General features: G+C 55.3%; 2 protein-coding genes across 7 annotated transcripts; one reads left to right on the top strand and one right to left on the bottom strand.

Moving 5' to 3' along the window:
* Positions 1-3: 3 nt before the first annotated feature.
* RELL2 (RELT like 2) lies at positions 4-4,161 on the top strand. 4 transcript variants are annotated; one of them, XM_087862197.1, is made up of 8 exons: positions 4-812; positions 996-1,153; positions 1,386-1,475; positions 1,855-1,920; positions 2,033-2,099; positions 2,541-2,726; positions 2,989-3,364; positions 3,490-4,161. In XM_087862197.1, exons 1-8 carry the CDS (start codon positions 718-720, stop codon positions 3,520-3,522), a joined length of 1,071 nt encoding a protein of 356 aa, XP_087718323.1. In that variant the 5' UTR covers positions 4-717; the 3' UTR covers positions 3,523-4,161. The 4 variants fall into 4 exon arrangements, with proteins under 4 accessions (XP_087718323.1, XP_087718324.1, XP_087718322.1 ...); XM_087862198.1 differs by lacking the exon at positions 1,386-1,475 and having other exon boundaries at positions 5-831; positions 996-1,131; XM_087862196.1 differs by lacking the exon at positions 996-1,153 and having other exon boundaries at positions 7-812; positions 1,229-1,475.
* FCHSD1 (FCH and double SH3 domains 1) lies at positions 2,394-14,113 on the bottom strand. 3 transcript variants are annotated; one of them, XM_045794415.2, is made up of 20 exons: positions 14,041-14,113; positions 13,710-13,807; positions 13,062-13,107; positions 12,617-12,684; positions 12,132-12,288; positions 11,915-12,051; positions 11,756-11,819; positions 10,817-10,945; positions 10,238-10,360; positions 9,963-10,058; positions 9,439-9,564; positions 8,716-8,820; positions 8,372-8,533; positions 7,365-7,493; positions 7,196-7,279; positions 6,902-7,019; positions 6,564-6,784; positions 5,701-5,788; positions 4,804-4,859; positions 2,394-4,675 (listed from the first exon to the last, which is right to left on the bottom strand). In XM_045794415.2, exons 1-20 carry the CDS (start codon positions 14,059-14,061, stop codon positions 4,610-4,612), a joined length of 2,094 nt encoding a protein of 697 aa, XP_045650371.1. In that variant the 5' UTR covers positions 14,062-14,113; the 3' UTR covers positions 2,394-4,609. The 3 variants fall into 3 exon arrangements, with proteins under 3 accessions (XP_045650371.1, XP_087718320.1, XP_045650372.1); XM_087862194.1 differs by having other exon boundaries at positions 5,701-5,762; XM_045794416.2 differs by having other exon boundaries at positions 12,132-12,267.
* Between the last annotated feature and the right edge of the window lie 1,070 nt (positions 14,114-15,183).

The following is a 15,183-nucleotide window of genomic DNA, read 5'->3' as shown; positions in this document are numbered from 1 at the left end:
TTCTAGATTCCGGAGCTTAAGCTTCTGGGCTCTGCGGAGGACGGGTGGCATCGGTCCTAGGATGCGAGGGTCATTTCCTTCCGGGCGAGGGTCAAATCCTCGGGAATCCGAGACATCTCGTCCAGCCAACTGCCCCAAATGGGGCGCAGGCCGTTGTCACCAGTCTAGGAGACTTCGGAGAACAGTCACGCCGTCCCTCTCGGGTACAGAAAGCCAGCTTCCCCGGGCCCGCTGGGACGATTCCTTACTATCCACTGGACCGAAGCATTTGAGGGCAGGAGCCGCGCCAAGCATGCGGGATAGACCAATGGAGAGCACTTTGTTCTGACTGCCTGTCCTCCCCACCCGGACCCAGACTCGGCGCCGCACACTCCCCCGGGGGGGTTGAGGGGGGCGGCGCAGTCACGCGCGCCCCACACTCGCGCTCACAAGCGCGCAAGGCTCTCGCTCTCCGCCCCGCACACCTGCGCTCCGCCCCCTGGTCCCGGGCTGGAGACTGGCGGAGGCATTTGGGAACCTAGGGCGGCTGCGGCGGCGCCCCCCACCCCCATCTCCTTCCCCTTCCCACGGCCGGAGTTTCCCCGAGCCAGCGGCCGCTCCCAACCAGCCCGCATCCCTCTTCATCCTTCCCTCCCCCCGCCTGCCGCGGCACCGGTATCTGCAGCCGGAGCCCGGAGCCGGTGAGGCGGCGAAGGGGGGAGGGGGAGGAAGCAAGGGATGAGCGCCTGGAGGGCGTCGGGGGCCCTGAGCCGGACTAGGACGTCCCTGGAGCCGGAACCAGAGCCGGAGCCGGAGCCAGAACCAAACCACCGGTACCGAGTGGGCCAGGTGGTCAGGATGGGAGGAACCGAAAGGGGTGGCGTTGTGCGGGAATACAGGCAGGGGAGGGGGTTGCAGAGGCCTGGCTCAGGCCGGAGCGGAGGAGGTGCGGACGCTGACTCAGGCGCGGTTCTTGCGCCGGCCGCCTGAGAATTCCGTCCCATCTCGCTCTGCAGTGTCCTTGGGAGGGACGGAAGCGCAGGACAAGCTGGAAAGGGGAACGCTCTGGGCGTCGGGGAAGCAGGATCAGGGTCGTGGAAGAGGGCTTGCGCAGCCGCCGTCTGGCACCCCTACCCCGGACCAGCACCCCTGGCACGGACAGCTCCTTGGTTGGGTAGGGGGGTGGGGCCGGACCTCAGAGGCTCGTCGGTTTCGGGTCTTGAGGACCGAATTCCTATCCCTCCCTCAGTCCCTAGCTGCATCCCCCTAACCCCAGGAGGCGCCCTGGCCCGCGCTCGCCCCCCAGGGCCTCATGTCGGAACCACAGCCTGACCTGGAGCCGCCCCAACATGGGCTATACATGCTCTTCCTGCTTGTGCTGGTCTTCTTCCTCATGGGCCTCGTAGGCTTCATGATCTGCCACGTGCTCAAGAAGAAGGGCTACCGCTGCCGCACGTCGAGGGGCTCGGAGCCTGATGATGCCCAGCTCCAGCCCCGTGAGTGAGGATCCTAGAACCTGGCTCAGTCACCTTTCTCCCATACCCTTCACCCCACACCTCTTTCTGCCTTCCTGGCCAAGAGACCCAGGCCAAATCCTGATCAAGCCTTCAGGAGGTTTAATGATGCTTTCTTGAGTCAGCAAGTGGGATGACACCACCCCGAAAGCAAGACTAGGAAAGGCAGCATGGGTGGGAAGGGCTTGGGCTCCCACTGACTTTCCCATCTTTTCTGCCCTGGCCCCTAAATGCTAACATCCAGCATGATGGCAAATAGACAAGGGGATAGGTCTTGAGCAGTAAGCCACAGAAGCCACCAGGTAATGTCCACCCAAAGCTGACTCGTTTCCTGCTTCCTTGCCAACCTCTCATCCTTCAGCTGAGGACGATGACATGAATGAGGACACAGTAGAGAGGATTGTTCGCTGCATCATCCAAAATGAAGGTGGGTGTAGACTGGCCCTTTGCTCTCCCACCCTGACCACCCTGCCCCTGCTCAACTTTCTCTTGCCCTGACCTCCACCTCCACTGACTCCCTCTTTTCCTTCTCCCCTCAGCCAATGCTGAGGCCTTGAAGGAGATGCTGGGGGACAGTGAAGGAGAAGGGACAGTGCAGCTGTCCAGGTGAGCTGGAAACAAGGGCCAGCATGACTTAGCTTGCCTTGGAGAGTACCCTCTCCTCCAGCACAATTCTTTCCCAATGTCCTCGCATGTCGGGGGTGGGGGTGGGGAGGCAAAGCTGGCCAGCCTATATGAAGAAAGAAGTTTTGTGGAAATCTGAGTCCTTCAAACCATACTTTCCGTCTGGATGTCATCAAGCCTGACATTTATCCCTTCTGCCATTCCTTTGGGTTAAACACTGCCCTCTTTTTAGCAAACAACACTGGGAAAGAGAACACATGACAACTAAAATCTTAATATTGTGTTTATTAGATAAACACAAGAGTGATGGGGTCTGGGGAAAGTGAAGCATCGGGGGGTTTAAGAAGCTGAAAGAACAGGAGCAAATGGAAAAGGAAAGGAAATAGTAATGTCACTCCTGCTCCCTTCTTCCCTTTTGTCCAGCGTGGATGCTACCTCCAGCCTGCAAGATGGAGCCCCTTCTCATCATCACACAGTGCATCTGGGCTCTGCAGCCCCTTGCATCCACTGCAGCCGCAACAAGAGGCCCCCACTTGTCCGTCAGGGACGCTCCAAGGAAGGAAAGAGCCGCCCCCGGCCTGGAGAGACCACCGTGTTCTCTGTGGGCAGGTGGGGATAGAAAGCCCCAGAGAAAGGGAGTTTGAGGTGGGAGCCCCAGTTATCAGGCGCCTGACTCCAAAGGTGGGCCCCAGTTCTGTTCTCCTAGACTGTGAGCTACAGCAGAAATGAGGCTGTACAATGTGCCCCACAATCTGGGGAGGTCTCCAGGCCAGAGGGAAGTGGCCATGAAACCCAGGATGTCCCTGGTTGGGGGGAAGCCTAGGAGTCTCTGAGTTGTGGTCCTAAGCCCCAGTGTTCCCTCCCTTCCCAGGTTCCGAGTGACACACATTGAGAAGCGCTATGGGCTACATGAGCATCGTGATGGCTCTCCCACGGACAGGAGCTGGGGGTCTGGTGGAGGGCAGGACACAGGGGGTAGTCAGGGGTCTGGGGGAGGGCAGCCCAGGGCAGGGATACCTGCCATTGAGAGTGTGCCCCCTGAGAGGCCACAGCCCCTGGGCCTCGCCAGTCCCCCAGTGCAGAACGGAGGACTCAGGGATGGCAGCCTAGTCCCTTGTGCACTAGAAGGGAACCCTAGAGCCTCTGCAGAGCCAGTGCTAGGGGCTGGAGGGAAGGGCCCAAGCCCAGGACTGGCCAGTCGAGAGGCAATTGGACAGCCAAGCAAACTGGACACCTCAGATCACCAGGTATGAAGACATGAGCAGGGCTATGGTGGGCTCAGCTCTTATTGCCTCCTACCCTGGGGACAGAGGAGGTGGCACTGACATGACCCACATCCTGTTCTCCATTGTTGACCACTTCTCTCTCACAGGTGTCCCCACCACAGGGAGCAGGGGGTGTGTGAGGTGAGTCTGCCTGGGCCCAAAAGCAGATAATCTCATCTTCCCACCCCCTACTTATACCACCTAAGCCCATTAGCTTGCTGTACTCCCAGGGATGGCCTTTACTACAAATTCTTTGGTTTAGTGGTGGGGAATGGGCATGTGCTCCAGGAGACAGGGAAGGTCCTGCAGCCCCTGGGGAAAAGCTGAGACACATCCTGAATAGGAAGCAACACTGTTACCCTTCCTCTTCTCCAAGCCTCCTTCTTCATTGTGCTGATGGACAACCAGCTGGCAGGGCCAGGGGGTGGGTGGGCATGAAGGCCCTCCTCTCCATTGGACAGCACTACCCCCCAGCTGAGGAACCAGCTCTACTTCCATCTGGAGTTGCATGGTCTCAGGCTGGGGGACCTCAGGAGAAGTCTCCCCACCCCCATCCCTCAGTCTCTTTCATTTTCCCTGCCTGCCAACAGGCTGCCTGACCCCTTCCCCATCACCTCGCTCCATTTGCTAGAGCGTGGCAGCTGGGAGCAGGCGCCTGCCCTTGGTGGCCCCTAAAGCAATAGCACCTTAGGCCCCCTGCCCTCTTGGCAAAAGAGGCCCAGGCCTGGCTTGGGCTTAGTGCCCTTTATTCACTGTCAATAAATCCGCTCAGACCATTACAGCTGTTTTTGCATACTGGCTCCAGCTCCTTTTGACAGGCCTGCCCCTATCCCAGCCCCCAATCCCAGTGGCCATGGGTCACAGACCCATTGGGGTGGGTCACAGAGCCAGGGTGGAGACACAGATGGGCTGGAGCCACTCAAGACTTTGGAAGATGGGTTCCAGCCCCAGAGATATCAGAATATTTCACCATCCTAGAGATGGGGTGGTGGCAGAAGAAAGAGGGGTAGTTTCAGCCCTAGAGATAGCAGAAGTATGATGGGGGGAAAGGAGTGAGTTCCAACCCCAGAAATGGGGAGAGGGAAAGCTTCTACCCCTCGAGGTGAGAGTGGAAATGGGGGAGACTCCAGCTTTTGGCTGTGTGACTCCAGATCATTGAGGGGGTGGTCTCTGACATCATGGGAACAGGGACAGCAGCATCACTGGGGGACAGCAGTCCCCCTGGCTTCAGGTGAGAGGATCTGGGTGGCCAGGATCCGGGGCTTTAGCCGGCGGGGGAGGCGGTGGACGCGTCTGTAGAGAACACAGAGTCAGTGCTCCAGAACCCTCCCTTGGGGCTATCCCTGTCCATTCCTGCAGCCCTGCGGACAAAACAGCACAAGGTGGAATGATACACTCTCCTCCAAGGGAGGGACCCTTACCGGCCTGAGTCGAGGAACCATCACGTCTAGGGGTCCAGGGCAGTCCAGATCTTGGTCTGCAAACAAAGACCACAAGTCAGTCTTCAGGTTCTGTTTTGTCCATTGCTGCATCTCCCGCACTTAGGACAGTGGAACTCTATAAATATTTGGTGAATTAACAAATAGTCCCTAATCTTAGAACCATAAAATCCATCAATCCATCCATCCTCAACACTTACCTGGCACCTGCTGAGAGGGGGAGATGGGATTCACAGCATCCCCACTCCCAATGGCTGTCAGGAACCCAATAGTGAAAAGCCCACAAACACAACGAATGACTGAGTGCTAAATCATTCAAAGTGAACTATAGGTACTGGAGCAGAGGGTGCAGAAAATGCTCACAGGGACCTCTGGGATCAGAGAGGGAAGCTCTGTGAAGAAAGTGGAAGTACCAGAAGGTTTGAGAAAAGGTGGGCATTCCAAGAAGGAAAATGATGACACAAGCCAAGGTGTTTGCAGGATTCAGGAACGTTAAAGGCAGAGGATGCATAGTGGGAAAAGCTGGCTAATTTGTAAAATAATCTTCATGAGAAAACAGCTACTGTGGGCATTCGTACTATGTGCCAGGCACAACGCTAGGCCCATCTTTCTAACTCTCACAACTCAGTGAGGTAGGGACCTTTCTCCTCACTCTGTAAAGGCCCAGGCAGGTTAAACATCCCACCCCAAACCACACCTTGGGAAGTCACAGGCAAAGTCTCAACAATGCACTTGCCTCCCTTCCAAAGCCCAAGATCTTCTCACCATGCTTCTGTGAGCCTGATGGAGGAGGTTCCTGAGGGCAGGCAGAGGAGCCGAGGGCAACCTTTCTCCTTCCTGTCTCTTCCCCTCCCAGGGCCCCCAACACCCTCTACTCACCCACAGGCAGCACAGGTGCAGGCGCTCCATCCAAGGCGGAGGTGGGCACAGGAGGTGAGAAGCTAGGAGGAGAAGGGGATGGCAGCATCTGGGAATGAGGGGCACACGGAGTTATTCCTGGCACATGGGAAGGTCTCACCACCTTTTCCTCTCATCTTGTCTTCAATTCCTATCCTATCACTCCTTAATTTGGAGAGTGGCCAGATGCTTATATCCAGGTGGAGGCTTTAGCTGATACACACTTCAATAGCCAATATGTACTGACACTATGTCCTAGACATTCTGTTAGCACTTCACATACACTCATTAATTCATTCCTCACCACCATCCCAAGAGGTAGGGATTTTTATGATTTCTTGTAGAGGAGAGACTCAGGTTAAGCCATCTACAGAAAAGCATGGAGGCTGTTAGTGGTAGAGTCCCAACTAGAACCCAGCTCTCTTTACCCCCTCTCCTAGGCTCTTCCTGCTGTAACGGTAGGTACCATATATTAAAGGACCTCCTGTGGGTCACTGTGCTCTACCTCCATATCTCCAGTCATGATAGTTGGGCTGCTGAAGTAGGTATTATTACCCATGTTTTACATGCGAAGAAATAAGCACAGAGGTTATATCACGGCTCAAGGCAATGCAATACAAATCTAAACTCAGAGCCATCTAGCACTATAGTAGGACCACCAAACTCTTATGAAGACCGCCTGAGTTTCCCTCTTCTCTGCCCAGCCAAAGGAGATTGGGATGTCCAAGCCAAAATAGGAGATAAACCAGGAGAAGGAAGGGGGCATTAAGATGAATATGGAGCCTCATTGGAGAGGGAGGCTCAACCCAGAGATGCCTGGGGACCCAGGGAGAAGGAAGACTCACCTGTTCAGGGTCTGAGAGTTCAGAGGGTCCTGGGGGGCCAAGCAGCTCCTCCACTAGCAGGGAGGGGAAAACCCCCACATGGCCCCCAAATTCTCCCCTCCAGAAGCCATCATCCACTCCATCCTGGGCCCGGGGCAGCAGGCGGATAAGTGCCCCCTCGGGGAAGCTCAGCTCCTCTGCACTCTGTCCTGTGTAGCTGTATAGGGCACGGGCCAGGAAGGCTGCAGAAGCCCAGGAGAGATGGTGAGGGGAGTTGATGGGCAATAGTGCCCCGGGACCATGACACCTCAGGGCCACAATCACTCAAGGTCCCCTGACCCAGAATTCCCCATTCTCACCTGTGGGCTCTGCCCCTGAGGGATTGTCGCTGTCGTGGCCACTCTCAGGGAAGGAGAGGTCCGAGAAGTTGAGATACCGCTCAGGGACAAAGCCTACCTCGCCGTGCTGGTTTCGAGCCTGTTCACCCAGCAATGTGAACAGATAGCAGACTTGCCTCAGCAGCCCGCAGCCCTAGCCCTCCTCCTTGGGCTTCTAGCTTTGTCTGGCTGGGTTCTTGCAAACCACAGAGAAGTCCTTCCCACTGCCACGCCCCCTGCCCACCACCAAGGTCAGAATCTAAGGTCCGTACCCACCTTGACCCATTCATCAGCATCTCCCTCTTCTATGACCTCCAGCCACTCGCCCTCTGTGATGGTCAGCTCATCCTCATGCCCTGCCTGGGCCCCACAAGGAAGGATTCAGGACATGGCTGTCTCCCATCCCCACTTCTCGGAGGTTCCCATCCCCATGCCCACCTGATACCTGATAGCTGAACACCACATGCGCAGGACAGGGAAGGGGTCTAGTTGCCAAGGCTGTGGGGGCAGGCTCCTCAAAGAGCTCCCCTGTCTCCTCACATTCCTCAAAGTCAGAGAGCTCAGCATCCTCAGCCTGGAGGGGGCAGAGAACAGACATCATTGGGGGGCCCACTCTCAAGTACGCATTTATCTACCACTCCTCCATTCTACCCTTAAAGAACACCGAAAGATCACTCCCCAAGGTGGCACCACCCATCTGTCCACCACGTATCACAAGTAAAATCAAATCACCACAGAGCAGGGTAATACCAACAACAGTCCCAGAACTACAGTACTCAGTGCCTACTATGTGCCAGGTACGACGCTAAATATCTTATGTATAGCACCTCATTTACTCTTCACCATAACCCAATAATATTTTGCCTAACTATATCACCTTATTTTACGTATTTTTAAAATGTTTGTAAAAGATTTTATTTAATTGAGAGACAGAGCACATGCATGCACGTGTGCATGGCCGGGGAGGCAGGGCAGAGGAAGAAGGAGAGCCAAGCAGACTCTGCACTGAGCATGGAGCCTGATGTGGGGCTCAATCTCACAACCCTGAGATCATGACCTGAGAGAAAATCAAGAGTCAGATGCTGACCTACTGAGCCACCCAGGCGCCCCCACCTCATTTTACTTACGAGGAAACTGAGGCTCAGAAAGGTTAAGTCACTTTCCAAGATCACACAGCTAGTAGTTAAGTGGAGAGGCTGGCACTTGAACCACTTAGAATCCATACTTAGAACCTTAGTTCCTAACCGCCATCATATACTCATGATAAAAGTTCATTGAGAACACTCTGTGCTACAAACTATGCAAAAAATTACACTTATTTCATTCCAGCCTCACAACAACCTCTGACTTCGGTACTGTTGGGATCCCCATTTTATAGGGTCTGCCCTCCTCTCGGGAGACCTACCCTTTACCCTCCTGGATGTAGAGGGCTAGGGAGCAAAGGGCACTCACCGTGGGAGAAAGGTCCCTCTGGGACAGCCGGGCCTCACTGAGCCGTCGCTCCTGCTCCACCTCATCCTGGGCCTGGGTCATGGCTGGCTTCAGCCAGCGCTGCACATCTAGGCCCGCTCCTTGTAGCAGGGCCAGCCGGGCAGCCCCCTTCACCTGGCTCACCTGGCACGGGGAAGACAGCTCAAGGCAATGGATGGGCCTGCCTTTGGGCAGTGACTGGAGCCACCCCAAACATGTCCACCTTCTACCTCCTGCCTCCCTGTTCCCCACCATGCAGAGAGAGAGGAGGGTGTAGCATGAGAAGGTAGGATCTCAGGGGTCCTAGGCACAGGGCTATGCCTCACCTGTGCCCGCCGGATGCTCTCCCTCACTTCCTGCAGCCGCTGTTCTATACCTGGAGCCTCCCGCTCTGCAGCCTGCTGTCGCCTCTGCTCCAGCCGCTGCAGCACCTGGTTGGAAAGGCAGAGAACAGGGGTGGGTAGAAATATTGTGCGGGACAACTTACTGTGGGCCTGGTACTGTGCTATTTGCTTCCCATGCATTATGTCATTTCATCTTCCTCATGCAGTGGGTACTATTATTAGCCCCACTTTATTTATTTTTTTAAAAGATTTTATTTATTTATTCGACAGAGATAGAGACAGCCAGCGAGAGAGGGAACACAAGCAGGGGGAGTGGGAGAGGAAGAAGCAGGCTCATAGCGGAGGAGCCCGATGTGGGGCTCGACCCCAGAACGCCGGGATCACGCCCTGAGCCGAAGGCAGACGCCTAACCGCTGTGCCACCCAGGTGCCCCAGCCCCACTTTAATGATAAGGAAACTGAAGTCCAGAGAGGTTAAGTCACTCCCTTACTCAGGGTTACATAACAAGGAAACTACAGAACAAGACCTGAACCCAGGTGGGTCTAGCTCCAAAAGCTGTGCTCTTAACTACTGTGCCACACTATTGGCTTAAAATAACTTTCCTTCCCCTCCTGCCTGAAGCCCTATGACACCCCTCACTGACTCCAGGGTCCTCATCTCTCAGCTCTTCCCACCTACCCACAACACCTGCACCCCCCACCTCACCCGATGCCCATGGTTCTGGATCTTGTAGTCTCGGGCAGCTCGGCTTGTCCAGCGTTGAACCTCTTTCTCCAGGGTACGGTCCCCCGCCATGCCTCCTGCGTCCCCCTCCAGCTCCAAGGCACACACCTGAGTGAACAATGTACACAGATGCTGAGAGGAGGACCTGATGTTGCTCCCTCTCTACAGTCCCTTCCTTTTTCCTTCTCTCTGTCCTAACCTCCAGGGACAGGGACAAAGAGGGAAGGGCACAGGTGTGCACTCCCGTGGACACAGAGACACAGAGAGTCCCAAAACGGGATCTGGGTTGAGGGACAGAGGGAGAAGGAAGAGGACAGTGCAATGAAGGGCCAGAAAGGTGGAATACAATTTCTTTGTGACCTGGTGGAAGGGAGGTGAACTAGAGTTCTGAAACCCCTTCTCCACAGTTTAACAGTCACTAACCAGGACAAGGATGAGGAGGGAGGAAGCCTAAACCACGGTCCCCTTTACATTTTGTTTGGTTCCAATGAACAGAGAAGTCTCACCTGATCAGTCCCTGCAGGCTGAAACTCCTGAGGTGGTGTGGGGGAAAACACTCCAGGCTCCTGAAGAAAGAGCTTCAGATCCTGCTCCCAGCTTACCTGGGGGTTGGAAAAGGTCAAAGTAGTCACTCACTGGTTACCACTTCAAGCCTGTGCCCAGCCCCTCTCAGGAGAAGGACAGGTGAGAATAAAAGGGGCAGATATGCAGTGGGGGACCTGTACTGAGAGAGCAGGGTGAACGGGATCTCCGGGCAGCTCTTACAGGCCACAGCCCTCACCTGGGAGGTTGCCTGCCCTCCACGGCGGGCATGCTCCAGGGCCGTCTCTGCAGCTTCCAGCTCAGTGCGGCTTAGCAAGGTCAGGGGGTCCCTCAAGTGTTCCAACAGCTCGCTGACCAGGGCCTGAAGAGAACCCCAAGATAATGACACCACCCTTCCCCTAGCATCTCCTGCAAAGGAGGCTCTCTGCCCAGGTTTAGATGGGTGATGGGCTTGAGGAATTGGAAAGAGGGAAAGAATGAGACATTTTACTGCTTCTAATAATAGGCCCTCATGTATGTACAGACCTTCACAGTTTAAAAAGCATTCTCACATCCATTCTCTCCCCTGAGCCCCATTAGTCTTATAAAGTAGGCGGAGCAGAATTTGTCCCTAATGAGGCAACTAGCTGTTCAGAGGGGCTAAGTGTCCTGCAAAATGTCATGCAGCCAGCTAGAAGCAGAACCCAAACCAGAACCAAAGGACGGAACTTCTACCCACTCAAAGCAGGCTAGGTCCCTAGCACCACCCAGCCTGACGGTGGTAGGAAGCGAGGAGAGGCCTCCGCTGAGAGGCAGGGGTATCTGGGCTGGGACTGGCCTTGAGCAGGGCTGGCAATTCCTCCTGGTAGTAGTGGTCAAGGTGGGCATTGGTGGCCACCAAGTTGAGCAGGTACTCATTGCGGGCTGCTCTCAGCTGCTGGGAGTACTGGGCTGACTGGGCAGACAGCTAGGAGGAGAAAACAGGTGTCAACAGGGAGCCCTGGGCCCATGGGGTCCTTCCAAGGCCAATCCAGATCCAAAATGGATTCTCACATTACTTAGTGCTTACTATGCGCCTGGCGCTATACTAAAAATTTTGCATGCTCAACAACTCCTGCTTAAAATGCTCTAGTGGTATCTATGTCCATTTAAAATAAAATCCCCACTGCTCCTTACTGTGGCTTGCCAGGTGCAATAAGCGCTGGCCCCTGCAACCTCTCTGACCTCTTTTCACAGTGTCCGTCCCCTTGCTCACAGTGCTCCAGCCACACGGGCCTTCTTTCAGTTCCTTGTGCCCACAAAGCTATTCCCACCTCAGAGCCTCTGCACTCACCATTTCCTCTCCCTGGAATGTTCTCCCCCTAGATCTTTCCATGGCTGCCTCCTTCTTGACATTCGGGCCATGTGTTCAGACAGCCTTTCTCTCTAAATTACACCCTGTTACACTTTACCATAGCACCTTGTTTTGTTTTCACTTGATCTGATTATTTGTTTCTTTGCTTACTATCTGTCTGCCCCTCACCAAACTATGAACACAGGAACTCCACAGACTCCTCAATATATGCATAGTAAAGGAATAAAATAGAAATGCACTATTTCCACATTACAGATGGGGAACACGAGACTCAGAGAGATCAAGTTAACCAAGGTCACACACTGAGGATGTAGGAAGCCTGATTCATCCCAGTCTCTCAGGTTTATGCCCCTGAGTTCCAAACCACTAGACTACTCTGCCCACCACTTTCCTGCCTCCACTCATGTCCACATCCCCCCAAACCTTGGTGCTGAGTTTCTGGAGACTGGTCCGAGTGTGGAAGAGCCCGTGGTCACTTCGGTTCAGTCTGTGCAGGCAAGGGAGAGGAGTCAAGGTTAGGCCCAGCTGTGGTGCCTTGGCTCCCTTCCCCCAGCCACGCTTCCCAACTCCCCATGACCCCACCTAGCCTGGACATCAGCCGCCTTCTCCTGTGCCAAGGCCCACACACGTTCCCGCTGTCCATAGAACTTCCGACTTCGGCTCAGCTCCCGGATAGACTGCAGCACCTCAGCTTGTGCCCTCTGGAGGTTTTCTGCTCCCTAAGGACACACAGAGTCCTGACCCAGACCACTTCCAACCCCAAGCCAGCCCTTCCTTCATCCCATCCACGGAGCCATACCTTCCTAAGCACCTGCTCCTTGGCACTCCGCCCTGTGCCCCCTGCCAGGTCACGGTATCGGTCAGACGCCTGGAGCCGGGCTTGGCCCCCAGCCACAGTGGCATCCAGCAGGCAGCGCCAGGCACCAAACACCATCCTGCCTCTCCCCAGAAAAGGTCTGTATTGAGGAGGAGAGCACTCCAAAGCTTCATGAGACCCCCCGCCCCACCAAACCCAACACTGTAGGAGACAGAGTGCTTTCCCATCCCCCCTGTCTGGGAGTCTATCAATCGATCAGCGCATTAGCTCAGCCACAAGGATCACTCATGCCCTCCGCCCGCACCCACAGTGTCCTTGCTGGGTCAGCTCCTCTCCAGCTGCTGTGTCAGCTCTACCTGCAGCTCACATGCCCTCTCCCCTCGCTGGCCCTTCATTCCCATAGGTTCCTGGGGTTGAGCTCCTCATCCCTTCTAGGTCCTCTGAACTCCCCCCTCCATGGGACCCACCTGCTGTCCAACTCCCCACTCCGGTGTCCTTCCCTCTTCAGGAATGGCCCAGCCAGTTTCTGGAGTGCCTGGTGGGAAAGCCATCACAGACTCAGTTACCTTTCAAAGACTCTCACCAACTGGGAGAATATGAAATCAGAGTGTAATAATGCCATTCACCAGATAGCTTTTATGTGCCCCTCACGTGCATTAATCTATTCCATCCTTACAACAATCCTACATGAAGGTATGATTATTATTCTACAGAGAAAGAAACTGAGGCCAAGAAAGGCTAAGCACCTTGTCCAAGGTCACATAGCCAACAAGTAGCACGAGAGATCTGACACCAGTCTGCCTAACTCTAGGCCACTGCTCTGGACCAGAAGAGGAGTATGTGCAGAGAGGCAATGCTATGTGTAAAAGAGGCTACAACAAAAGGGAAAGCCCAGAAAAAGGAGTCCCATACCTGTCCATATTCCCGTTCAATGGCCGCCCTCTGCTTGCTGTAGGACCTATGAAGATTAGAGGGGCAGGGTGGTGTCACTGTTTGGTCCTGTTCTCCCACCCTCAATCCTCTCCTCAGCCTGGGCAGAAAGAAGAGGGGAGCCAGGCCTGAAGTATGAGTACACCAGGATGGAATGACACTGAAGAGAGAGTCCTTGAGATCACCTCAGGCAACCGCAGCCCAGAACAACCTCACCTCATTGTTCAAAGCCTCAGCAGGATCCTCCCCACCCCTGGAGAACCATCTCTGGGCTTGCAGGTGAGGACGGATGGGAGCCTGGATCCATTCCAGTCTTCCAACAGGTCTGGAAGAAGGAGGGGAGTTTCTGCCCCCGAGTTTGATTGTGGGGTGGAGGGAGTGATGTGGAGTCAAGGAGTTCAAGAGAGGGTCCCTGTGTGTTTCTGTGTGTTGGGTTAGGAGGAAGGATAAGTCCTATCAGGTATCTGGAGAGGTAGGCCGACAGTGAAGGCCGGGAATGGGCAGGTTGGAAAACTCTTCACCCCCTGCTTTCCCCTCCCCAGTCCGGCTCCGACCGACCGACGTCTGTTCGAGGAGAGGCGGGGCGCGCAAAGGCGAAGATGGGGGTATGTGGAGGGGATCAGAAGCTACCTGATGTCCTCCAGCAGATCCGCCTCCCTCTGCTGCCGGGTCTGAAGGATGCTCAGCTGCTCCAGGAAACGAAGCTTCACCTCCTGGGCCGGCTTCACCTGTAGGGTAAGAAAAGGTTGAAGACCCCTGGCGCAGGGACCTGAAAAACACTCCGCGCAGGGAGCGGTGAGGGGGCGGGACCGGGGAGGGACTGGGGTGTTTCCTGGGTTACTTCAGGGTTAGGCCCTGAACCCTTACAACTGCTCGTTCCCCCCTGCGGGTCCGGTACCCCCCTCAACCCCCACCATTCCCCCCAGCCCACCAGAAGTCCCCATTCCCAGGCCAAGCTCACTTTTCGGGGCGGCGGCTGCATCTCCGCTCCGGCGAAGGGAAGCGACTCGACTCCGGAACTCGAGGAAGCCCCGCCCACGCCAAAGCCCCGCCCCGGACCTGGCCCAGCTCCGCCCCCGTCCCGCCCACGCCTGGTCCGGCTACGCGCAGGGCTACGGAGCGCGAAGGTGCCGCGGAGAAACCAAAGAAGCTTCTGTTAGTGCTGTGAATACCCGGGAAAGGGTCCGGACCGCCGAGAGGACGCGGCGTCCGCTGCGCGGTGGGGGAACCCCAAGTTTCTGAGTCAAGACGCCTGAGTTCTATTTCTAGTGGAGCCACTGACTCAGCCCGTAATTACTACTAATCACTCATTTACATATGCAGATCTCTGGTCCTTCGGTCCTCCCTCCGGCACGAAGGGTGACGCTTGGCGAGGAGGAACTCAATTTGTGACCAATTTGTCATTGGATGCCTGAGCAAAGATGCTTCTGACAAGGGAAACAGGGCTGGTCTCAGACCTTTCCCAGATTCCCACAGAACTGGAAAAGCCAGTGAGTAGTGGTGAGAAGATTGCCCGGAGCCAGGAGGAAACTAGTCCCAGAGGAAGACAGGTGTGTCATGAACCACTGGAAACTAAATGATACTAGTGAGTGGACTAAGTGGGGAGATGGGTGTAGGGCTTTGCGCCCCAGGAAGCCACTGTCACCATTAGGGTCTGCCTTTCAGGCTCTGCTCCCCAGGTTCTACCAGCCCTATCACTTGTTTCTGAGGATGCCCACACCCTTTCTTCACCCCCCTCACCTATCCTTGGCCCACACCCCTGACTTGGAAAAAGCAGTTATCTGTGGCCCCAAACTCCAGATTCACACTTTCAACAGCTCGTTGACACCCCCCACTTGTAGATCTAACAGGTACCTCAAACTTCTAAAACTGCTCCTTCTACCTGATCCTTCCCCCAGATATCTTATCCAAACAGTGTAACAAATGGCACCTCTCACCATCCAGTTAGGAAAGTCTGAAACCCAGAGTCACTGTGCCCTTTCTCCTACCGCACATTCCGTCCATCAGCAAGTTCTGTAGGTTCTACTTCTAAAAGATCTCTTATTAATCACCTTCCTTCGATTTCCAAAACCACCACCTAGTCCAAGCCTCAGCATCAGTCACC

This window comes from Ursus americanus, chromosome 5 (assembly GCF_024610735.1).
Source record: "Ursus americanus isolate L20-20 chromosome 5, mUrsAme1.1.p, whole genome shotgun sequence".
Lineage (NCBI taxonomy): Eukaryota > Metazoa > Chordata > Mammalia > Carnivora > Ursidae > Ursus > Ursus americanus.
Note: the sequence above shows the minus strand (reverse complement) of the source record. Positions and strands in the feature narration are given on the sequence as shown.